This window comes from Lynx canadensis, chromosome A3, assembly GCF_007474595.2.
Source record: "Lynx canadensis isolate LIC74 chromosome A3, mLynCan4.pri.v2, whole genome shotgun sequence".
Taxonomy (NCBI): Eukaryota; Metazoa; Chordata; class Mammalia; order Carnivora; family Felidae; genus Lynx; species Lynx canadensis.
The window spans coordinates 102,987,565-103,012,539 of NC_044305.1; the positions used below are offsets into that span (position 1 = coordinate 102,987,565).

The window sequence follows — 24,975 nt, forward strand, 5'->3', positions numbered from 1 at the left end:
GAGAGAGAGGGAGACACAGAATCGGAAACAGGCTCCAGGCTCTGAGCTGTCAGCACAGATCCCGACACGGGGCTCGAACTCACGAACCGTGAGATCATGACCTGAGCCGAAATCGGATGCTTAACTGACTGAGCCACCCAGGCGCCCCGCAAATGCTTCTTTTCTTAGCAAGAAGAAAATGCTAAGCGCTCGTGGGGTAGAGAGGGTTGAACAGCCACCATATTACTTCCTGAAAGGAGTTAGCTTCTTATGGCTTGACTGTGAAGTTCCTGGGAACCTTGTAGTTATCAGAAATTTCATGGCAAAATCAGTCATTTCCATGGGAAAAAGACAGTAAAGAGGTAGATGGTTTCTGGTAATTGTAATTACTATCTAATAATTAGATTTCCTATCTAAAGTAGCTATACATATCTATGTATCAATATATGTGTCTGTTTATCTACCTACCTGCCTACCTACCTACCTACCCACCCATCGAGAGGACTGTAAAATCTGTGAACATCACTGAGCAAATCGATCTGCAGTGGACCAGCCAAGGCCTGTGGAGTGCCTGTAATGCTGGGCACTGACCCCCAGTTCCTGCCCCTCATCCCCATCCCAAGTATCCTTCTTAGTGTCTGAAGGGTTTTGCACCTGAGTGTTCCTTCCCGTGGTATCAAGATCACAATCCCTACTCTCATTTGAGGGCGTTTGCATGGTGGACCCCTGCCCCTCACCTTATTGTTAGCACCTCTGAATGATTTAAGGATAATCTCAGAGAGCTGGGTTTTGCTTTGCGAATCAATCTGAAAATCTTTTTCTTCAGATTTATTAATTCAGATTTATTAATACAAATAATTTGATCTCAGTTGAGCCTCATTTTTTATATTTCTACTGTACTTCTTCTATTTATCGTGTATCATTATTTGATCTGTTTTGTTTGCTCTCTTAAAATTTGTCATATTCATTAATGTGGCATTCAGGATGGCTTCTGTTTTGTGAATACATTTAACTCTAATATCTTCATAGGACTCCCTCTTTTTTTTTTTTTTTACCTCGGCTTCCACTGCCTTGTTTCTGGCCTCAATGGCACCCTGGGACCTCCCCACCTCTCCCCCAGGCCGCTGTTCATGAGCCCACTCCCTTCTCTCCCTTATCTCATTTTGAAAGTTGGGTTATTTCTATAATGTCAGAGTGTATGATGGCATAGAACTCCCCCCTCTTACTCCCACTCTTGTTTCAGCCTTAGATCCACACATCAATGCCCTCTGTGCCTCTGCTGGTCTGCTCTCTGGAGTTCCCTACCATCTCTTCATTGGGTAAGGCTGTTTTCTAGCAGATTGTCAGGAAGGGCTCCAAGGACAACTGTCCCCAAGATGCTGATTGTCTACAACGGCCTCGCTGCATCCTCTCTCCCAATGTGTTTCTCCCCTTCCTGTCTCCTCCTCTTTTCCTCACCATCTTCTAGCGGTTTCTTTGGCCTCTTACTTCACTTCCTCCTCAGTGGTCCAGGTCTCTTCCCGGACTTTCTGTCCCTTCTCCCTCTGCCTGGCCTCAGTCTCTGCAGAGGCTCCTTCTCTGGCATCTTGACTCTTTTGGTCTCCCCTCCATGTTACTACTGTACCCTTCCAGGTTATCCAGGGGTCAGGGCCTTTGCTGGCTGACACCCACTGGAAGGTTGGGGGGTCACTGTGCTATTCAGGATGCGGTGGTCCTGGCTCTCCCTGCACCCTCTTTCCTGCAGGTCTGAGGAAAGCTGGAGGCCCGATGCTATCCCTGTGTAGCTCCCAGAGGCTGCGAAGGAGGCAGCAGCTTGGTGTCGGGGCAGGGGGAGGCAGGGGTTGGGCAGGAGCTACAAGGAAAGAAAGCGAGATCGGAGTGGAAGAGGCAAACTCTCGAGTGAGGAAGTTCTCATCAGCTCACCACAAGGTGCATGTTGGAAAGGGGCTCGGGCAAAATCAACTGCCACCCTCATTGCTCTTACAAGTGACCAGACCGAAGAGCAGCCCCAGTACACATTATTTGTCTCCTTTTTATTGTGGCAGTCATTCTTTGGCATATTGAGGTTCTGACATATATAATAGTTGTTTGTCCTCAAGGAAAAAGCCTGTGGATGAATTAAACTTTATCCTAAACTTGGTTTATCACAAAGCACACTTGACCTTCTTTCTCGTAGGATGAGAATAGGCTCCATCACATCCTGCAAAGAGGGGAGGGGGGAGCTCAGTTCACAAGATTATTCTAGTATAGCCGTGTCCCCAGGCAAAGGATTCCTGATGCATTTCAACCGAAGATCTCCCCTGACTTCAAGTAAACCCAAATATAAAAACTAAATTTAAACTAAAGAAAACATATTCTAAAGAGTGGATGCTAGTCAAGTGATTGTTTTCTATAAATGTGTCATCTATGGTGTACTTCCTCACAGTTCTGTGGGCTTGTTCCCCACCCTCCCCCTCCCCCCCCAGCGATTTTATTTCTGCAGAGACCAGGAGCCCTGGGAACTCCTTCTGTCCATGACACGGTGAGACCCTGACATATCCTTCAGGGACCCAGCTACTAGGCTTGCTTCATGTGGGAGCAAAACAAATACCACTTTTGATCACATGCTGGAAATAATCTGTCTTTCCTCCCAAGAGCCACCAGGGTAACAGCCCCTTTTCCAGAAAGGATGACTTCAGTGTCTTCCATTTATTTATGTTTAAAAATGTTCAACTCAGATCGAAAACCCTGCAGAAGTTTTCATTACTTAGATCAGCATTTCCAGGAGCTTTCCAAAAAATTTTTTTGATATGCAAATTTGGATCTTGTGTTGCTTACATGATTCCATAATGAAAATCATTTGGAGAATTTTGATATAAGCACAGGTAATTACTTACTTTACCACAGGAGTTCTCAGAGCCCTTACTATGCTAATATGCATTAAGGGATGCTATACTGCTTCCTCTTCACGCCAGCCTAGGAGGTGACAGCAGGGGCATGGAGGGTGGGGTTGTCCAACCCTGCAGAGCCCCGGGGCACTCACCGGGACCACCTGCAGCCCCCGTTCTGTTCCCTGGGGACCTAGGGGGCGCACTGGCGTGCCCGACTCCAGACCCAGTGATGTGGGTTCTGGGCCTGGATCTGAAAGGGAAACAGCAACGTAAGCACTTGGAGAAAGGGCCCAGCCCCACCGCCTCTGGGCTGTGCCTCCTGGCCCTCGTCCCCCACAGACCTCCTCACACAACTCCGGGGTGACCCAGGCTCGGTGCCCCATTGCATGGAAGAACTCCACCTTCAGCTTCAGGAACTCCTTGTAGAGTTCTGGCCAGTGCTCCCTGCCCAGCAGGAACTGGAAGATGCTCCGTTTAGATGTGGGGTTGTCCTCCTCCATGTCAGAGGCAATGTAGCTGCCATGGGAAAAGCAGGGAAGCTTGGCAGGCCCCAGTGCCCACAGCCAGCCTCAGGCAGCACAGTGGGGAGAGTCTGCGGAGGCCACACCGGAGGACCCGGTGCCTGGGTCGGTCTATCCAGGAGGGAGGGTCCGGGAAGCCCTCTCTGCAGGGCGCCTGGGTCCAGAGGGACAGCAGGACTATCCTCAACTCTAAGCCTACAGGACCCATGCTGTGCCTGGCCCGAGTCAAGGTTCTGGCTGTCTGCCATTTCCCTGTGGCCTCCTCTCTTGGGTCACGCAGTCTCTGAGCAGCCAGTGGTGTTTCCTGACTCTTCTTTATCACAGGACCTTGCTCATTGCCTTCCTCTCCCCCAAGAACGTCTGACCCCTGAAGACCTTTTGTCTGCTCTGCGGCCAAGAGGGACTACCCATGGGGACTCTCTGGCTCATAGCATGGCCACGCACCCAGGTGGGCTGGTGAGGCTGTGGGAATGGGGAGTTTGGGCAGAACTGAGAACAGGCCCCCAGGGAGGCACTCACAGGGCCAGGAAGAAGTGGATCCTGTTGTAGAGGTGTCCAGGCAGCCCGACCCGGCCAAAATATTCCACCACCATGGAAAGCAGGTACTGTGTGGAGTAGAAGGCAGGTGAGGGGTGAATAGAAGGGTGAGAGTGTCCTGCACAGGCCATGGGTCCTGCCCCATCCAATGGCCATAATGGGAAACCCTCAGCTGTGCTGAGGCCCTTTGGCATGTGGAGGGGAGCCGATGGGAAGGCCAGCAGAAGATTCCAGTGGGCAGGGCAGGCCACGGGCAGTGTGTCCTTTCCTTCTCTGGCACTGAGAGCAGGTCTCTCCAGGCCTTCTCCTGCCTGGGCAGAAATCTGGCTCTCTGTTCTTGCCCTCATGGGGTGGGGACTCTGTAGACCCCTCGGTCCCTCATCATTATGCAGCAGATACCTTATCAGACACTTTGAGGAAAATGTCAGCTTCCAAGAAGCTCTGGATAACAGGATCCTCTGCAAAGGAAGGGAAAGTGATGAGGGCCTTGGGGCAACCCTTCTGGGACATGTGAGTGAAGGGCTGTGGGACATCCCAGAGGGAAGGAGGAAAACCGGAGCCTCTCCAAGTTCCTTTGTCTCATGGAAGTGGAGGCAGCCTCCTTTCTTCCAGGAGGCTTACGAGCCTTAACATTAGTAATAGCTGCTATTCCTTCCACTGGCACCTGTACTGTGAGTTTCAAATGTGGGGCATGGAGTTTGCTATTATAATTTAATCTTCCGTGTGATGGCAGGGGGCACTTTTTTTTTTTTTTTTATCACAGAGATGTGACCCGGCTCTCAAAGCTTAACAAATTTGCCTCAAGCCAGAAGCTTGCATGTGGCCATGGGTCTCTGTGACACCACATCCTTGTCACTTTATCATGCTGTGACTGTCCAGAGTTTCCCTGCCCCACCTGATTAACTGAGCACCCTGAGCCTGTGGTGGTGAGTTTGCAGCCTCCCCACCCTCCAACCCGAGGCACTAGGCACCTGCCCCTTCTCTCCTGGATCTGCCTGCTTCCCAAAGATAATGATATGGCTTTCCCTGCTCCCAGAAGGCTTGTTGGGGATTAGAGGTGTCCCCTGGAGGCCCCATTTTCCAGTGAAGACCTGAGAATGTCCAGTGCTGTGTATCCCTCATTCCTTGCCTGGGACAATGATATTTGCACAGTGGGGATGGAGGAGTCATGTATCATTTCGTGCTCCTTGACCCCTCTCCAGTCAGTCTGGATCTCTTCAGTAGAATGTTCTGTGATGATGACAATGTTCTATATCTGTATTGTTCAATATGGCAGCCATTAGGCATGGGTGGCTACCACACTCTTGAAATGTGGCTCATGAGATCGAGAAACTGAATTTTAAAAGCTTATTGAATTCATTTAAGATGACATTTAAATAGCTCCATGTGGCTAATGAATGCTGTATTGGACAATGTGATCTCAGTGTTGTCCCTAAATATGTGACACTCAGTCCTGCCTCTGGTCCTGATGCCACCTTCTCAGACAGACCTTCCCTGAGTACTCCATTTCATAAAGCTCCCCTATCCTTGCTCAGGCCCCATCTCCAGGCATCATTGCCTTTGAAAAAATTTATGTCTTCGCGTTTGTCATTGGCTGAGAGCAGCCTATTTCTGTATGAGGTTGTTTTTTGTCTCCCCGACCTTGAACACAAAGGCAGCAAGATCTAGGTTGCCTTTTCATCACTAATCTCTAAAATCTTACTTGCAGGGAATACATGACTCTATCTCAGTGGGTAGAGGAGGGACCCCTTGGTTGGTTGTGAAATGTCTTGACAGTTGAGGACTCCCTAGTGTGACCCTTCATCCTCTCCCTCCAAGAACTTGTCTCAGAGAGGAAGAACCTGCCAACTCCACAGAAGAAGCAGGGTCGCTCTGTGTCCACACCACCTGGACACCTTAGAGCTTAGCACCTGGGGGAGGTTTGAGCACGATCCCAGAGCCACTGCCTCCCACATGATTTTCAGCTCAGCAGGGCCCTGAATGCTCCGTCAGCCCAGAGCACACACCCAGAAGTCGGTAGAATGCTTCTTGGTCTTCAGGACGATAACTGGGTCTTCTCCTCTTGTTCATCCTGAGTTTTGTCCCCTCAACATGATTGACAGTCCATATGTTCTTCTGCCCCCTCTTCTTCCAGGACTTCAGCTCAGAGAGAGCTTCAGAGGTGGTGGAATTGGAGGCCGGGGCACTTCTCTCCTGGGTCCCTGCGGGAACAACAGACTCGGTCACTCGGAGTGTGTGGATGTGACCCACCTGAGAAGTGGGGTCCTTTCCTTGCAGCTCACTCTGAAGACTGGACCCAGCCTTGTGAAGATAAGATAACAAGTGATTTACTCGGCATTAGTTGATACTTGGTGCAGGGAAGCTGAGGGATGCCTAGGGACACATACCTGCCTTCACATCCGTCCATCTCCTCTTCTTCTGGCCTCTCATTGTCCTGGCTCTCTGCTCAGGGACAACCTCTGAAGACGCAGAACTGGAGGCCAGAGGGCTCCTATTCTGTGGAGCTGCAGAGAGAAAGGAAGGACCCTGTGTCATCATAGGGGGCCCACCCGGGAAATGCTAGGCCCTTCCTTGCCCACTCACCTTGAGAATTTTGCATGTGACATCTGAAGGGATAAGAGAATGACCATCACCCCTTTGCCCTTGTCTATAAAGGAGGGTAGGAATTGAGCTGTTATTTCCCTTTCTTTGCCAGGCAAAATCTACTCTCCTGTGCCTCTTTCCATGGATCATTCTGCCTGGGGAATACCTCTATAGAGACAGATGTGAAGTTCTCTAGTCCTAGCTGTCTTTAATAGGTATAAAAGTGAACATGATAGTGACCTCCCTGTCTCACCCTGAACACCCTTTCTCCTGCCCATGCAGATCCAAACACATGAGAGTAGAGAGGAGGAAGGAGAAAGGAGCTATGGTCTTCTATCAGTTTCATTCATTCAGAAACCAGGGTTAGAGGCCAGACGACCACGCACACCTGCCTTCCCTTCCATGCACACCCTTTTCTTCTGACTCTTCTTTGCTGCGTCCTGTTGGCTTGGAGCAGTCTCTGAGGCAGCCGATGTGGAGCCCAGAGGGGTCCTGTCTTCTCTGCATACAAAAAGAGGGAAGGGATCAACCTGATTCTGACTGGCCATTTCTGTTTGCTTAACCTGCTCCTTGTGAAACCTGATAATAATTAGAATGGTAAAAATAGCTAACAGTTATTGATTGCTTGTTGAACTTCCAATATTGATCAATAATACATAGAGAATGACCTCATTCAATCCTTATAATGATCTGTAAGGTGAGATGTATAGCTTACCTGATTTACAGATGAGAAAATGGTGACTTAACTTGTCTAGGATGTGTTCCTTGACCGTGGCTAGAGCACTTTGGATTTGGGATTAGAACTTGTGGTCTGACCAGTGCTCAAGGGAAGAATGGCCAGGGGCAGTGATAGTTGAGTCTCAGTTACCTTTCCATGAGGGCCAAGCTGGATGGTCTTACACACCAGTCTAGTACAGGAACGAGCAACACTCACCCAGAACACACGTCCTGGCTCTCTCAGGATCTAGGCCCCTCACACTTACTCAGAGCACAGCCTCAGAACAGTGTGAGAACACTGACTGTAGCCAGGTGTTTGAGATCAAATGGCTTCTAAGATTCCAGAGCCCTTGCCCCAAGTCACTGATGACATCACACCATTCCACTAGGAGCTGCTCTTTGGTCTATAAAAGGTGCTCGAGGAAAAGGCGATGGGCCTCAAGGGGAGGGGAGTTAGTATCCAAGCCAGAGGACTGGACTCAACCTCCTCTTATCCCAACATTCTCTCTGCTTTGAAACTCATCTTGTGTTTAATCAAATCGATTAATGATTCCCAATGAAAGCAATGCCTCCACATATTAAAAACTGAGAAAGCACAAACTTGAAAGCTGATTAGTTCCTCATCCATAATAAAAGTAATTCACATAGTCACGCATCATTTTGAACATCTTTTTCACATGTATTTGCCGTCTGTATATCCTCTGGTGAAATTGAATTGTTTCCTTCTTTACTATTGCATTTTGAGAGCTTTTTATGTATTCTGGATACAAGTCCTTTGTAAGATCCATGGTTTGCAAATATAGTAAAACCTTGGTTTGTGAGCATGATTCATTCTGGAAACATACTTGTAATCCAAAGCACTTGCATATCAAAGTGAATTTCCCCATAAGAAATAATGGAAACTCAGATGATTCGTTCTAGCACCCAAAAATATTCATATAAAAATGATTACATACTGTAATATAATACAAAATAAGAAAGAAAGTACAAAATATAAAGAAAAATAAACAAATTAACCTGCACTCACCTTTGAAAACCTTTGAAAACTTTCGTGGCTGGGAGACAAGAGAGAGGAGGGTTATTGTGTTGGACGACTTTCACTATCACTAACAGAATCATTACTATCTATTGACTCAATAGAATCTTTTTCTTTTTGTGCAACTTTAACAAGGAACCTATCTAATGGCCTAGAATGAAGCAGAGCATTGCTAAGCTCACTCTTGTATGGAAAAGCAAAGGCCTGTCCATAGGTGCTTTGGAGTGACAAAAAATACACTAGTGCCAGCTGTGGGCACCTTCCAACGTTCTGAAAAATCACTGATTTCTGCCGAACACTGTGGCCTGAGACGGAGCGTCTGAGCATGGGAGATGATCAACCGCAATCCAGAGAGAGAGAGAGAGAAAGAAAGAAAAGAACCTTTGGCTCAGTTGTGATCATGTGACATTCGCTGTCACGTACTATTCATATTGCAAGATATCACTCTCGTTTATCAAATTAAAATTTACTAGAAATGTTTGCTTGTCTTAAGGAACACTCGCAGAACGAGTTACTCGCAATCCAAGGTTTTACTATGTTTTCTACCAGTCTGTAGTTTGTCTTTTCATCCTCTTAACAGAGTCTTTACATCAAGGCTGCCCATCCTCCTGGCGAGGGGCACCTTATTTTTGCTTTAGGGAGTTTATCTTGTTAGGGGAGACAAGTTGAATCCTACTAGTAACCAGAGCTTTCAGACAAGTACCAAATTATTTTTAATTCTTCTACTTAGTGCAGTGCATTTGAGACCAAGCCACACTCAGTATCTTAACCCAGACTTGCTCTGAACGACATTTCCCCCGTTCGTCCAGCTGATAGTCCTCACAACCTTCTTCAGGAAACACCCCTCAGGGCTGAGTGGAGAAACTCACTCTGCAGTGTCCAGGGAGATGGGTGTTCCGGCTGCTGTGATTGTTCAAGACCAGCCGGGGAGCACATGGCAAACCTCAGCTTTTGTCGGGCTGCAAGTCAGAGCCCAGCTCCATATTTCCAGCGTGGGGAAATATTCTCCGCCCACCATGAGGCCATGACAAGGACGTGGATGTGTAACAACATGGGCAGGAAGGAACGGGCCCACCATCGATCTATGACACACATGAAGAATAACCATGTGCTGGGGAGCTCGAGAGCTCTCCTGACTGGGGAGTGTCTCCTCAGTGGTTGACAACCAGAGGGTCTACAGCTCTAATCCAGTTCTCAAACTTCAAGAGTCACTGCTCTCCGCACTTGGGCTTTCACATAAGTGAAGTAAATAGGGACAGAATTTACCCTCCCCCCTGAGATAACTAAATAGAAAAAACCAAGTCAGACTTCAAGACATCGATATGAGGCAGTGCAGATGAGTGGTCTCTGAGAGAAGGGAAACAGATGAAGTGAGGCCTGTGATGGCCCCAGATTATTGCCTGGAGAGCTTCCAGACATGGTGCTGCACATGTGGAGTCTCTTCGCGGAAAAGATTTTGCTGGTGAGCAGCAACGTTTTTTTCTGATTTTTCTAACACCAAATGTGTTTTCCTCCATTGTCGCAAAGGATACAGGGGTGAGTGTTGATGCCACCCGCAGTGTGTCACTGGGTCATGTGCGGCGTGTTGCAGCTTTGGTTAAGGCCACTCAAAAGCCCGACCCTTAGGGACTTTCTGGGCAGGTTCCCTATTTCATCACCATCAGGTCTGTTGCAAAGTCTCCAATCTTAGAGCTTTCCGGTCGCTCTTCCTAAATTTTGTGCCTAACCCTGTTGGTGGCTCCTCAGCAAATCGCATTGTTGGAATCTTCTGGCTGCTCCCAGACTCGTCTGTTCTCATGCTTTGTCTGCATAGTGCCTGGTCCAACATTAAATAAGCCTAGTCTCTGCTCAAACGTCACTTCCTCAACGGCCGACCCTGACCGCTCTATGTGAAATTTAATTATAACTCCCTGTGTCTTGACTGGCCCTCCTGATTGTCCTTACTCTGTTCTTTCCTTCTCCGTGGCACGTACCAGCTTTTACTATATGCGATATAACTTCTGATTAGAGCTTATGATCTGTCTCCCTCTCTTAGAATATAACCTCCTCAATGGCAAGCGTCTTTATCTCTTTTGTTCATTGAAGTATCCTAATTGCCTAGAACAATTACTGGCACATAGTAGGTGCCTAGTAAATGAGTGACTGAATTCTCAGGCGACTTCACTATATGAAGGCAGCCGAAAAAATTCACTGCTCAGTTTCTTCAGAGTGTGGTCATCTCGGTTAGGAATAGTCCTTTCTAAAACCACAGAGAGGGGGTGCCTGTGTAGCTCAGTCAGTTAAGTGTCTGACTCTTGGTTTTGGCTCAGGTCATGATCTCATGCTTTTGTGGGTTCAAGCCCCACATTGGGCTCTGTGCTGGTATCACAGAGCCTGCTTGGGATTCTCTCTCTCTCCCCCTCCCCTGGTCATGCTGTCTCTGTCTCTCTCCAAATAAATAGATAAATTAAAAAAAAATAATTAAAGCCACAGAGAAGTATAGACGAGGGTTTAAAAATATTTGTTTTTGTTTTTTGTAATTGATATTAAAAAACTGAGTGTAAGGAGCTCCCAAACAAGTAATCTGGATTTTTCTCTTAAAAGTTGGGTCCTGTTTGCTGATGTCACCTGGGCTCTTTTTGCAGGGCGACTGTACAGCAGGCTTCCCTTCCTCAGTCAGGTGGATTACAAGACATGGAGGCATTGTCACTCTACCTCATATTAAACTGGAGGCTTCCTTCCTTCTTTAGAGTAAGACATACTCTTAAAAATGCCAGTGGTTAGCAGTGGGATCATACTGCATTTTCCTTCTTTCTTTTCAGGACAGACTAGGCATGTTGCAGGATGGTTATCTGGGACCATATAGGAAGGAGGGAGCGGAGTGGGGTTTAGGGTTGATGGGGAGACAGTTTCTAGAATCCTGTTTCTAAAGGGCTTGATCTCCTGCTGTTTCTAGGAAGGTTGTCCTGACAATGAGTTCTTTTCCTAAAATGTCATGTGTGACTCTAAACAGGACACTATTATTTTTTTTTTAATGAACACATTAGGCCACACACTTCCATGGATGTCATCCTGTTTGAAGTGGTCACTCTCGGAGATTTTACGTATGTGGCCTCATAATGGCTCCAGACGCTTTGTGAATGGGCTTCAGAACGTGAATATCTCCACTGATGGCAGGTCTCCATTAGTTAAAATTAGTTTTCTGGCATCCAGAGTGCCCCTACCGTAAGGTAGGTGATGAAGTAGTTTCCACCAGCTGCTCAGTCTGGGCCCCAGAAGGTGGTCAGTTCATATTTGTTGAAATGAACCAAGAAATGAAGCAGTGGCTGCCAAACTGGGGATGTTCATTTGCCTGTGGAACTTTCAAACAGGATCTTCCACACTGTTAACGCAGTACTTGGATGTCTGTATATTGGTGTGTTGGCTTTGGAAGACAGACAAAGAAAAAAAAAAGAAACGTTATGTTATAGTTCCTCTTCCCAACAGGTACCCTGACCTTTCCCTCTGTGTGTGAGGAAGCTATTTAATCCAGCGATTGAACCTCTTGGTTTCCTCACCTCTAAAATAAGAATAATAGAATGTATCATACAGCTGTTACGAGGATCAAAGGATCAAAACATTCTGTCAAACGCTACCTGGCAAATACTACAAAGTTGCAAGCCACAGTGAGGTGTAGTCCCTCATCTTCAAGTCTGAACACGTGTATAATAATTCCACGATAGAAGTTCCCCTTGTCTTGTCCTGAAGTGCCCTCTCCTGGGAGCAAGAGACTCAACCGACTGTTTCCTTCTATAATAGATCAGGTGATTGGAGCTACCAAAGTAGGGAGCACAAGTCTGGAGATAGGTTCCAGTGTGGGGCAGTTGATTGGTGGGATTTCCCAGTCACCCTCCACCCTGCAGGGTGGGTGGGGCAGTGTTTCTGGTCGGTTCATTGGCAGGTGCCAAAGCCCTGACCAGGCCTTCGGCTTTTGCTGTGCGATCCCAACAGTGGCCAGTAGGTGGCGCAAGATGCACACTGCCGCCACCGCCGCCAGCTATGCTCTTTTCGGCCTTCCTCAGAAGGAAAAGATCTATTTCTAATCCAGCCTGGGCTTTATGGCAATGGTTAATCACATGGAGAGGAACATGCAATAACTACTGGTATTTCTGTAAACACACATGCTAAGTGCAGCTGCCAGTTGGGGATGAGGACAGAGGGAACACTCAGTGAGAGGTCTCCTGAGGACAGTCTATAAAAGGAAAACCCTGCGGGTTTTTAATTCACGAGCCTCCCGGTTAACCTTTGTGAGTCATAGAAAGAAACATTTAGAACCTGGAAGGACAATGATAACACATTTTGTGGACTGTCACCTGGTCCTTGGTCTAGTCTGCCCTTTCCTCTTTTCCCAAAATGGCCAGTTTCAGAAGGAGAGACCCCAGGCCCCTCCCAGAGGGCAGGGGCGCCCGCTCCCAGAGTCCTGCGGGGCCTAGCTGAGGGGCAGAGCCAACACCTTCTGAACCGTTGGTGACTTAGTTTCCTGTTCTTTGGTACTGACAAGTTGCCAGCTTCTTGCGTCCATCCTAGATTCTCTGGAGGAAAGTCGATCTGAATCGCACCCTACCGTTAATAAAACTGGCATCAGCTTGATATGAAGCTGAAGAGGAGACACATCCCAGCAAAACAAGAAGTGCAAACTGGTCAGTAAAGACTGGGTGGGCACTTCTAATTTTAATATATGTGGACACTTAAAAAAAATTGCACTAAAATACATATAACATAAAAATTGGCATCTTGGCATTACGGAGGGTACTTGTTGGGATGAGCCCTGGGTGTCATATCTAAGAGATGAATCACTGGCTTCTACCCCTGAAGCCAAGACTGAACTGTATGTTAACTAACTTGAGAATAAAAAAAAATTGCCATCTTAACCATTTAAAAAAATTTTTTTTTAAATGTTCATCTATTTTTAAGAGAGAGAGAGAGAGAGATAATGTGAGCAAAGGAGGGGCAGAGAGAGAGGAGACACAGAATCCAAAGCAGGCTCCAGGCTCTGAGCTGTCAGCACAGAGCCTGACTTGGGGCTCGAACTCACAAACCGCGAGATCGTGACCTGAGCCGAAGTCGATGCTTAACTGACTGAACCACCCAGGCACCCTGCCACCTTAACCATTGTTAAGTATATAGTTCCGTGGTATTTAACACATTCATGTTGTGTAACCATCATCACCACCCATCTCCTAAGTTCTGCCCTTGTGAAACTGAAACTGCCCCCATTAAGCACTAACTCCCCATTGCCTTCTCCCCATAAATGGCAACTGCCATTTGACTCTCTGTCTCTATGAATCTGACAACTCTCTTTCACTGAGCGTCATGTCCTTAAGATTCATCCATGTTGCAGCACGTGTCAGATTTTCCTTCCTTTTTAAGGCCGAATGGTATTCCATTATGAGCACGTACCGATTTTGTTTATCATTCATCCATCCATAGACACTCGGGTTGCCTTCACAATTTAGTTATTGTGAATAGTGCAGCTATAAACATGGGTGTGCAAATATTGCTTTGAGACCTGCTTTCAGCTCTTTTGAGCATGTACCCAGAAGTGGATGGCTGGGTTGTGTGGTCATTCTATTTTCAATTTTTTGAGGAACTGCTATATTGTTTTCCACAGAAGCTTTTATAATCCTACCAACAGTGCATAAGGGTTCTAACTTCTCCACATCCTTGTCAGCACTTGTAATTTCTGTTTGGGTTTGTTTTGGGATAGCAGCCATCCTAATGGGTATGAGATGGTGTGTGGACACTAAGTTTGTTTTTTCTAGGACTTTCTCTTGAGTGGGCTAGGCAACGTGATATCTTCTTATGACAGTGGTCTTATGAGAAAGAAGATGTTTTCCTCACCCCCATCCTCTCCTCAGAACCCCTGCCCACAGACCCCTTCATGTGTGGCTACATCTAGGACTTGCCCCTCCACCTCAGGGACTCACTTGAGGACAGCTTCATTTGGACCAATCTTAGGTCACCAGAATTTCCTGAGATGTTACCAGGTCACAGCTTCAGATACTCTGAGGACAGGAGCAAGGCAGGCTGACTTGTTAACCATACTGTGTCACTCTCCTGCCCCACAGGTGGAAGGTCCCAGGAGTCTCTCCCTCAGCAAGACTCTCCCTGGAATGAGCCTGGGGAGGCTGGGAAGCTTGAAGTCCTCATCCTGACCACTGGATTTTATGGCCTGTGAAATGTCCCACAGCATTGCCACAGATAGGCCACAGGCACATTGACCCAAAGTGGGCAGGAGTCACAGGAAGTGTCTGCCCACCTACCCTTCAGTCGCCTGAACCATCCTCTTGGGGTCAACTGCTATATATTGTTGTGGGTCAGCCTCTTAATTACAGATTCACTTTATTTTAAAAACCTTCCAAAAATAAAGTGAAACTTGATAAAATGAAACTTTCTAGTACATCTGGTGAGAGATGTGTTCTGTGGTAGATATAAGTCAGTAAAAGGCAGTTTGCCCCCACAGAGCTCAGACTCGGGAGGAGGGCCGGCCGTGCCTCAGGGTGAATGTCCGAAGGCTCGGGTCTTTGGGGGGCCGGTGGGATGCCCGCAGGCAGGCCTGTACCTGAATCCTATATTGGCATTTCTTTGTTCTGTGTCTTTGGTAAAATACGAGCTTAATGATAGCTACTGTTGGAGTTGCCCGGAGGTTTAAAATGAACTAATGGTGCATTTAGAAGCATCTGGAATGAGGTGGTACTGTGAGTGTTCTCACTCTTTTCCTTGTCACTGTCTACTCAGCACAAGAGGAGAGTGTTGTTGAGCCCAAGTCTAGGCAGAGAGGGGAGGAAGTTCAGGGAATGAAAGCAGGAATCTTTTTGGTAGACAGCTGCCCAGCAGATGGACAGACAGACGTGGTCCCTGTAGTGGGGAGAGGAAGCTGGAGGGAGAAGAGCTCTAGCTCAGAGACTCCTTGACCCACTGCGGCCAAGGATCAGGTCTTGCACAGTAGCTAGCACTTTCCGGTTAAACTGGGGTTCCATGTTTGGAAGGGATCAGCTTTCCAAGTGAAGGCTTGGCCTAGATTTCTGCTTTATCCTTGCAGCCAATGGGCCCAGCTGCCCAGAGGCAGGTACAACTCACTGAAGTGCAGAATTCCAGTCTTACTGTTGTTGTTTAGTTTTGAGAGAGAGAGGGAGAGAGGGAGAGAGAGAGAGAGACACAGAATCTGAAGCAGGCTCCAGGCTCCGCGTGGTCAGCACAGACCCCACGTGGGGCTCCAACTCACAAACCGCAAGATCATGACCTGAGTGAAGTCGAACACTTAACCGACTGAGCCACCCAGGCGCCCCTCTAGTTTTATTGTTTTAAAAAAAAATCACATCATCCACTGAGCAGTGAGCTTACGCTTTGAGATATTTGTTGGCTGGTAATTAAAGGGCTCTTCGTGGGTAAGGGCTTTTTATTAAATGGACGTTAATAACTTCTGGGAGCTGGCTCCTGTAATCATCTCGCTTAACAGTTTATAGTTTGCTTTTCACAGATTTCATCTCATTCTTTCCTTATGACACATTCATGTGACAACACAGTGCCCCATTTACAGAAGGGGAAACAGAGGCCGAGGCTGAGGGCCCAGGTAGACTGTGAGGGGGTGGCTGGAGCAGACCTGGGGCATCTCAGGACGTGCTCATCTTGGTCATGGCTTCCCACGGCACCCGCATCCCCGGTCAGTTGACCTTTTTCTTTGGCCATGGTTCTGGGATGCATCTGCTGGCATTTGAGAAGCTCCCTTTTCAAGAGAGAAGCTTAGTTTGTATCTCAGCTTTAGGCAGGTGATTTAAAACACCACCTAGTTATGTCTGGGGTGTGGACATGGGGAGAAGGCTGATCGAATGCAGATCCTGCTTGGCCACTCACGTGCTCCCAGACCCTGGACGTTTCACTCGTGGTTTCAATCTTTCCCCTTATCACTGGCTCTTCTTCTGTTAACTAAACAAGGACTGGATAGGCCCAGCCCTTCCTTCTCCTGGAGAGGCTAAAGAACACAGAGAATGGTGAGGAGCACAGCCACTGGGAGGAAGGGGAGGCAGAGAGTGGGGCCAGCTCATTCGACAAGGCGCCCTGGGAAATGTGAGGGTTGTGTGTTCCTTGCTGAGTCAGAGCATTAGCTAGCCTCCTCTGTTTTTGCAGATTCCCTGGAGTTTGGTTGCAAAGGTCCCGGCACCTTCCTGTGGCTTTTGAAATCTGGAATGTGGGGGCAGCATTCAACAGAGACTGAGGTCCACAGCTGGGGGAGCCCCCACGGTCCTTCCAGGCCTGGCAGCTGCAACCTTTCATTTGAGGACTATTGTGGTATTGTTGGTGTTATTCGGGGTTTTGGTTTCAATAGAATCTGTGATGATTTCTTTGTTATTTCACAGAAATTGGTACCAGTGGTTGGCATGTAATGTGGTAGCCTTGGTTCTCTGTGCTTTTGCCCAACACCTTTCCAGAAGAGCAAGACAGTGGGAAGGGAACGCGGTCAGTTTGCTGATCTGCCAACATTGACCGTGGGTGCCTCATACTCTTGCTCAAGAATTTGCCCAGGCTTGGTGTATGTGTAAATTTGCAAAAATAATTTAGTTGTCCTTTATCATTTGCCCCCTAAATATGAAGATGCTTCATGTTTTTGTTTTTGTTTTTTCCTAGTGAGGAAGGAAGAATTTTGGTTCCCTACAGTCTGGCCAGATCTTACAGGGGTGACATGTTTCAGTACTTACATTGCTGTGTTCCTTCCCTCTGACTGTTACAGACTTGTCTTATACAGATGCTCATGGCACGTACTCCGTGGGATTCTTCACATTGTCTCCTGGCGAATTTCTAAAGATCATGCTGGCCTTTCTCTCGTGGTCCAGGAGCTCACAGGGTTGATCCTTGAGGCCAGGGTTCCTCTCTGGGCACCTGGAACACCCTTCTTCGATCTTGCCTGTTCTCCAGTTGGTCCTGCATGGGTAATCACCTTGGACACCGCCCTCCTTGGTGGAGACCCCTCTTTTGTGGGGTGACAGAATGCGTCATCTCTGGGGTGGGACGCTTCATGTCTGCTTTCCTGGGACGTTTGGTGGCCAGGCTGTGGACCCCATTCTGGCTTTCTGAAGGTGTGTCACTGTCCTGACATAGACCACGCTGTTTTAAAAGGGACAGGATGTAGGGGCGCCTGGGTGGCGCAGTCGGTTAAGCGTCCGACTTCAGCCAGGTCACGATCTCGCGGTCCGTGAGTTCGAGCCCCGCGTCAGGCTCTGGGCTGATGGCTCGGAGCCTGGAGCCTGTTTCTGATTCTGTGTCTCCCTCTCTCTCTGCCCCTCGCCCGTTCATGCTCTGTCTCTCTCTGTCCCAAAAATAAATAAACTTTGAAAAAAAAAATAAAATAAAAGGGACAGGATGCAAAGGATCCCTCCCAGCCTCTTTTTTTTTTTACTGTAACCACAGCTTTTCTTTCTGTAGGAACAGAGGCTGAGACAACAAGTAAGGTAAAGAAGGACAGCAACAGAACCTGTAGACTGATTTTTTTTTTTTTTTTTTTTTTGGAGTCAATAGGTGGGATCTTTTAAAAATATTGAGATATGGGGCACCTGGGTGGCTCAGTTGGTTAATCATCCAACTCTTGCTTTCGGCTCAGGTCATGATCTTACGGTTTTGTGAGATCAAGCCCCACATTAGGCTCTGTGTTGGCGGTACGGAGCCTGCTTGGGATTCTCTCTGTGCCCCTCTCCCACTCACACTCTCTCAAAATAAATAAATAAACTTAAAAAATTGAGATATAATTTACATTATAAAAATAGTCTATTTTGATTAATCTGTTGCACCTTTAATGAATTTTGATAATTATATATAGTCATGTAACCACCACCACAAGTGATATATAGAACATTCTAGCACCCTAAGAAGTTCCCTTTAACTTCTTTGGAATAACCCCCTCCCTTTGGCTCCAGCAACGGGTGACCTGTTTTCTATCACAATAATTTTGCCTTTTCTAGAATTTCATGTAAACGCAACCAAACAGCATTTGGTATTCGTATCTGGCTTCTTTCACTCAGCATAATCGATTTGAGACCTGTCCATGCCCTTGTATGTGTCCGTGGTTGGTTCCTTTTTATTGCTGAGTGGTTTTGCACTGCATGGATGCACCATATTGGACTTCACCAGCTGATGGGCATTTGAGCTGTTTCTTGCTTTTGGTGATTATGAAGAAAGCTGTTTTGTGCAGGTCTTTGTGTGGATGTCTGTTTTCATTTCTCTCGGGTAAATACCCAGGAGCTGGTTTGCTGGATCGTGGGATGGATGGACGCTTTGTAAGATACTGCCTGTTTTCCAAGGTGACCACACCAGTTTGTTTCCAAAAGGGGCACCTTTAGTCCAGGACATATAACTGCCTTCCTGACATCCGTGTGGTATCTATCCGTGCAACGATTTTCAAGAAGTTTGTTGGACATGTAATTAAGGTACGTAGCTTTTAGGCAAAAGATGATTCCATATCTATGGATGAGATGACCCCAGTTTTGAACTGGTGCCGTAGAAAGCCTTGCATTGTCCTCCTGACGAAACTAGGTATACCCTGACCCCATACAGGTATGAGTCGCATTTCCTGAGTGTCCTTTGAGCCTCATGTGTCCATTTTGCGTGCGTGCCTCAAGTGGCAGTTCCAAATTCATCCCGAGTTGGGAGAGTGCCTGAAGGCGAGAGGAAAAAATATCTGCGGCTGTCAAATCTGGTGGGAAGTGATTAATCATGGAGACTTTTATGGCACGCTGGATTGACCTTTATCCCACGTGCAGCAGGGGCAGGCAGGGTCAAGTTTAAATCCAAGATGACAAGTGTCTGGATTAAGGAAGGTTGCTGCCGCATGCTTGGCTTGGGGTCAGTGGCGCTGTGTCTCACACCTGGTGAAAACTGACTCCCAATTGAAAAAAGAGTTATGGGAGCTGAAGCACATGTCGACTCAGCTTTGGGCTGGAACTTTGTGCATGATTTTCACGACTGACGTGCCCTTTGCATCTGTTGGAGGCATCCTGGTTTCTGACAGCACCTGAGTGACAGTGTTTTCCTTTAGAAGGCTCCTTGCTCACGGTGCCTCTGAACCTTCTGAGTGCAAAACAGCTGCTTCGCTCAGAGTCCTTCGACCCTCTCCCAGGGAGTGGGTTTTGTCAGTGTGAGCCTGCATATTTCACGGCAGACACCTGCCGCTGTCTGTGGGCCCCATTGTAGCTCCAGATCATGTGATCTGTGGCATTTAGACAGGGTCATTTATTTATTACAAAGTAAAATTTGGCTTCTGGAAAAGAAGACTCTCTCTCTCTCTCTCTCTCTCTCTCTCTCATTTATGTATGTATGTATGTATGTATGTATGTATTGTTTGGTTGATTAATTACCAGTTTCTGAGGCTGTGGTTACTGCATAAACCCTGGTTTATGTATGGTTCAGTGGTGGGAGTCCAGGCATCAGTTGATGACACACATGGAGGTTAAGGCCCAGGGTCAAACCTGGCTGAAGTTCACTCCATCTAAAGCCTTGGTTAAGGAGGGCGTGTGTCTTGATCTTTTCACTGAGAGCAGTGACTACACATTAGAAAATGTCACGCCATGAACTTCTGGACTGTAGCTTGTTTTTTTCAACAGGTGTAGGGGTCCTGTTTCAGTGTTGGGAGACTCTGGGAGGCCCACCCCACCAGCCCGGTGGGTGGTGGGAGGCCGTCTCTGGCCCACAGCCCTCTGACGTCCAGACACCGTGTCTTCCCTGGGGGTCTGCTTCTCCTTGTGGCCGGTCTCGGTGACAGGGACCCGCCTGCCTCCCTTTGGTGCGTGTTCTGGTGTTCCCTCACCTCCCTTAAAACCAGGCTTTCAAAATCTCTCTGGAAGAGAGCAGCATGCCCTGTTACCTAATTTGTCTTTAATCTGATAGTCCTAGGAGGATCCTGGAGGGGAAAGTGCTCTGCTGAGCACACCCTGGCTTACTCAATAAAGAACACGTTGGGAAACAGCAGCATTTTTCTGTTTTAAAATAGGTAGGTTTGGAAGGAGCTGGGAAACTGTGGGGTTTAGTTACAAAACGGCTATAATTTTGGGAGAAGTATTTTCTTTCAGTTTTGAAACACATTAAACAGTATATTCAATTTAGAAATAATTTACACATGGAGGAGGGCTCTTTCATCTGAGGGGGGCACTTGGTTGGAGAGGGTGGTCACGGGGGCTGTGGCAAGGGGTCCCAGGGGACCCCCGTCCTGTTCTCTTCCAGCTTCAGTGCGGCCAGAGTGGAAAGTCATAGTGTGGGAGGAAAAAGCCCTGTGTTTTTTCTCTCATAAGAAGCAGGAGGGTGCTGGGCTGAGCACGGATGATCAGGACAAAGCTCACCCTGCTGGCACAGGTGAAAGCCTGCCTGTGGGCCTGGCTGGGGGCCATGCAGGGGCACCGGTCACATAGGGTGCCAGGATAGTTGCGCTTCTCTGCCCACACATTTGCATCAGCGTTATGAACGGATGTCTGCTGAATGCGTCTCTGTGATGGGTACAATGCCAAGCACTCGGGAAGTTAGGACACTAGATATGGAGGCGTCTCCCTCGCCAGGAGAGAGAAAGCGCCCTGGTACAGGACGACAATGATTGGTGCCAGGTTAATGGTAAAGATCAGGAGCCTAGGCCTGGCCAGGGAGGGGATTTCATGGGAAGCTCCCTCCATGGGGCACGGAGCAGGGCTTGTGGGAAAGACGGGGGTCGAATGGTCTTAGATGGCATAGTAGGAACGAATCAGAGAAGGGAGCGGCTGGGGAGACTGCCCTACAAAGGCCAGTGGTGTGAACTTGGGTTTCCAGGGAGTGGGTGTGGTGTGTGCGCGGCCAGTGAGGCGAGAGGCCGTAGGGAAGGCTCAGGTGGAAGAAGAACGGAAGTGGGTTTGGGATGCAGGACCAGACCCTGTCCCCGAGGAGATCAGCCCAAAGTGTTTGGACGGTGGGTGTCTTGGATGCTTCTGGAGGGTGACCACATGAAGCCTATTTCAGACAAACATGCTAGAGGGCCCCAGGCTCATTTGCGGGGTTTTCTCACCTTCTCTCCACACTCTCCAAGTGAGTAGCTGTGTCTGGCTTTGGATTTTTGTGTATCTGCCACCAAACATCTATGACCAAACTGATGTCAGCCACACGCACTACTACCTGCAGTGGGTGCGTGGGTGCGTGTGCACGTACAAACATGTCACATACCAACCACATGGTCCCTGCCGTTCAGTGTAAGTCTCGGGTCTCAACTTTCCTTGAACCCCAGACGTGTACAGCCAACCACCCACTTCATGTCTCCACCTGGATGTCTCGTAGGGGTCTTGAACTTGGCACATCCTGAACTGAACCCCTTATCTGCGCTCCCTTTCTAGCCTGTCCTTTCTCCAGGTCCCCACCCTCCCAGTCTCTGCAAAGGTCCACTCCTTTCTCCCAGCTACACAGGGCAAAAACCCTGGAGTCGTCTTTGACTTCTTTTTTTTTCTCTCACACCTGATGCCTGAGTCATGAGGGATCCTGTCCGTTCTTCCTCGGAAATATGTCCAGAATCCATTGACTTCTCCCGACGCCGGCACTCACAGCTGCCATCATGCCCCATCTGACACTGATGGTGCTGCCCGGCTAGACTCCTTTCTCCCCTTGCCTCACTGCAGGCTATTCTCTGCAGCCTGTGAAAACAAGTCATATCATTCCACTCTCCGGCTCAGTTCCATTTCCCTCAGAAAAACATTCTAAGGCCTTTTCTCGGCCCACAAAGCTCTCCATGGTTTGGGGTGTGGTACTGTATCTTTACCTCTGACTCAGTTCCCTTCACTTCAAATTCTCTTTACCAGACTCCTTGAAGTCCCTTAATATGCAAGTGTGCACCTGCCCCAGGACGTTTGCGCTAGCTGTTTTCTCTGCCTGGAATAGTTTCCTTCTGATATGCACATGGCCAGCTCTTCCATTCCCTTCAGGTCCCCTATCTTAGAGGCTTCCCCTCGTCATCATTCTTTTTCTTCTTCTTCTTTTTTTTTAATAACCAGGAAATAAGCCTCATATCATGTGGTCTTTATTAAAATACCAAAACATCGGAAAACTTTTAACAAAACGTTTCTATTCCAGGGACTTGCCCAAGCATTAAAAATAGTTTTTCTAGTTCACTTGAGTTTACAGAAGGATTTCATCTGCTTTTGCGGATACACTGGTTGTGGTGAGGATGTTAAGAGGCCAGGTGTGACCCAAGAAATTTCATGAGCACCTGCAATAAAATAACCCTCCTTCATTCTTTTTATCCTTTAACTAACCCTGCTTGTTTCTGTGTTGCTTATCGCCACTTGGTATTAATTTACTTAAAAAAAATTTTTTTTAATGTTTATTTATTTTTGAGAGAGTGAGAGAGAGAGAGACAGAGTGCTATCAAAGGAGGGGCAGAGAGAGAGGGAGACACAGAATCTGAAGCAGGCCCCAGGCCCGGAGCTGTCAGCACAGAGCATGATGTGAGTCTCGAACTCATGAACTGTGAGATCATGACCTGAGCTCAAGTCGGATTCTCAACTGACTGAATCACCCGGATGACTATAAGGGCTGTGTATCTGACTCAAGATATGAGTTCACCATTGGTTTTTAGATGCTTCCTGGTGTCTGGTCTACCCGCCTGCCAGCCCCTTGTTCTGTGATCCTGGGCCCTGCCTCTCCCCAATCCCTCAGCTCTTATTCCATAACCATAACCCAAGTGGCTAAGCCTGAGGTTGCAGACTGACATTTAGAGGACAAGTTCAAGTGTCTCTTCCAAGCTAAGTGGGAAAGGTTAAAAGAAGTTGATCTGTGATGACAAAATGTAAAGATGTGTAAAGGTACCAGGTTATCCCTGTGTGCTTGAATTTCCTTGAATTTTGTATATGGCCATTTGGGGCACCCGGCTCTTGATCTTGGGGTTCTGAGTTCCAGCTCCATACTGGGTGTAGAGATTACTTAAAAATAAAACCTTTAAAAAAATTTTGTACATGGCCATTTGAAATTTGTTATTTAATATTATGCTTCATTTTTAGCATGCAGTTCATTTTCAGAGAGGAGTGGAGCTGCCTAAGACTCTGCTTTGGTCATGAGGCTTGTCACTCAGCCATCATCACTGACTTTCTGGAAGCTGCCCAAATGGCTGGCAAGGGGCCTAGGAGGTGTTAAGAAAAATTACCCCAAACTTGGAGATGAGGAAAAAGGATCCCTTCGTCGTGTGTTTTTGGTGTTGTACCTGAGCATGTCTAATAGGTCCACTGAAGGGTTATTCAATCTCTAGGGGGATGTATCTTTGTTTCATGTACTATTTACTAATAACACTTTTCTTTCTTTTTAATTAATTTTTTTTTTTTAATTTTTTTTTTCAACGTTTATTTATTTTTGGGACAGAGAGAGACAGAGCATGAACGGGGGAGGAGCAGAGAGAGAGGGAGACACAGAATCGGAAACAGGCTCCAGGCTCTGAGCCATCAGCCCAGAGCCTGACGCGGGGCTCGAACTCCCGGACCGCGAGATCGTGACCTGGCTGAAGTTGGACGCTTAACCGACTGCGCCACCCAAGCGCCCCTCTTTTTAATTAATTAATTAATTAATTAATTATTTAATTTACATTCAAGTTAGCACATAGTGCAATAATGATTTCAGGAGTAGATTCCAGTGATTCATCCCCTATGTATAACACCCAGTGTTCATCCCAACAAATGTCTTCCTTAATGCCCTTTGCACATTTAGCCCATCCCCCCACCCATAACACTTTTTAAAAAACATTTATGTATTTATTTTCTAATTTTTTTAATGTTTATTTTTGAGAAAGACAGCGTGTGAGTGGGGGAGGGGCAGAGAGAGAGAGAGAGACACAGAATCCGAATCAGGCTCCAGGCTCTGAGCTACAGCACGGAGCCCAACGCAGGGCTCAAACTCACGAACCATGAGACCGTGACCTGAGCCAAAGTCAGATGCCCAACCGATTGAGCCACTCAGGAGCCCCAAAGTGTTTATTTATTTTTGAGAGAGACAGAGCAGGAGCAGGGGATGGGCAGAGAGAGAGAGAAGGAGACACGGAATTATGTACTATTTACTAGTTATTAGGACTCAGACTCTGTGAAGTTACACGTTAACTTACAGAGGGTAAGTCACATATAGTTTTCAACCTGGTAAAAATGCAAACGATTTCTGTCTGGTTGAAAAGATAACCACAGATGTTACAGGTTTATTGTACCATCGAATATGAACTAGTTTTATATGTAACTTAGCGCAATGAACTGAATGTTTGTGTCCCCCTCAAATTCGTGTTGAAATCCTAGTTCCCAAAGTGATGGTTTTAGGGGGTGGGGCCCTTGGGAGATGACTAGGGGACGAATGGGACTGGTGTTTTTATGAAAGGGACCCCAGGGAGATCCCCTGTCCCCTTTTGCCACGTGAGGACACAGTGAGGAGCTGGGGAGCTAACATCTGGGAAGCAGGTCCTCACCAGGCACCTCATCTGCTGGCACCTTGATCTTGGATTTCCCAGACTCCAGAACTGTAAGAAATGAATTTTTCTTGCTTATAAGCTACTCAGTCTATGGGATTCTGTTACAGCAACGCAACTGGACAAAGACACTATTTATTGCAGTGTTATCCCCCCCTGACTGCCCATGTCTTTTCTCTAATGCTGTGAACCAGCTTTACCATCCCCTTGGCTCCCTCACTGATGAGCTGCATAGATGAACAGGGGGCTACAGCATTCCAGAAATTGCTTAATATATATTTGACAGTA

The 24,975-nt window shown here is 47.4% G+C and overlaps 1 protein-coding gene across 1 annotated transcript; it reads right to left on the reverse strand.

Moving 5' to 3' along the window:
• Positions 1-3,008: 3,008 nt before the first annotated feature.
• Positions 3,009-20,496, reverse strand: LOC115511271 (putative speedy protein E7). Its single transcript, XM_030311809.1, has 8 exons — positions 20,363-20,496; positions 6,879-6,991; positions 6,295-6,411; positions 5,914-6,108; positions 4,307-4,365; positions 3,890-3,975; positions 3,191-3,365; positions 3,009-3,099 (listed from the first exon to the last, which is right to left on the reverse strand). The coding sequence occupies exons 1-8, from the start codon at positions 20,494-20,496 to the stop codon at positions 3,040-3,042; spliced, it is 939 nt and encodes a 312-aa protein (XP_030167669.1). The 3' UTR covers positions 3,009-3,039.
• Between the last annotated feature and the right edge of the window lie 4,479 nt (positions 20,497-24,975).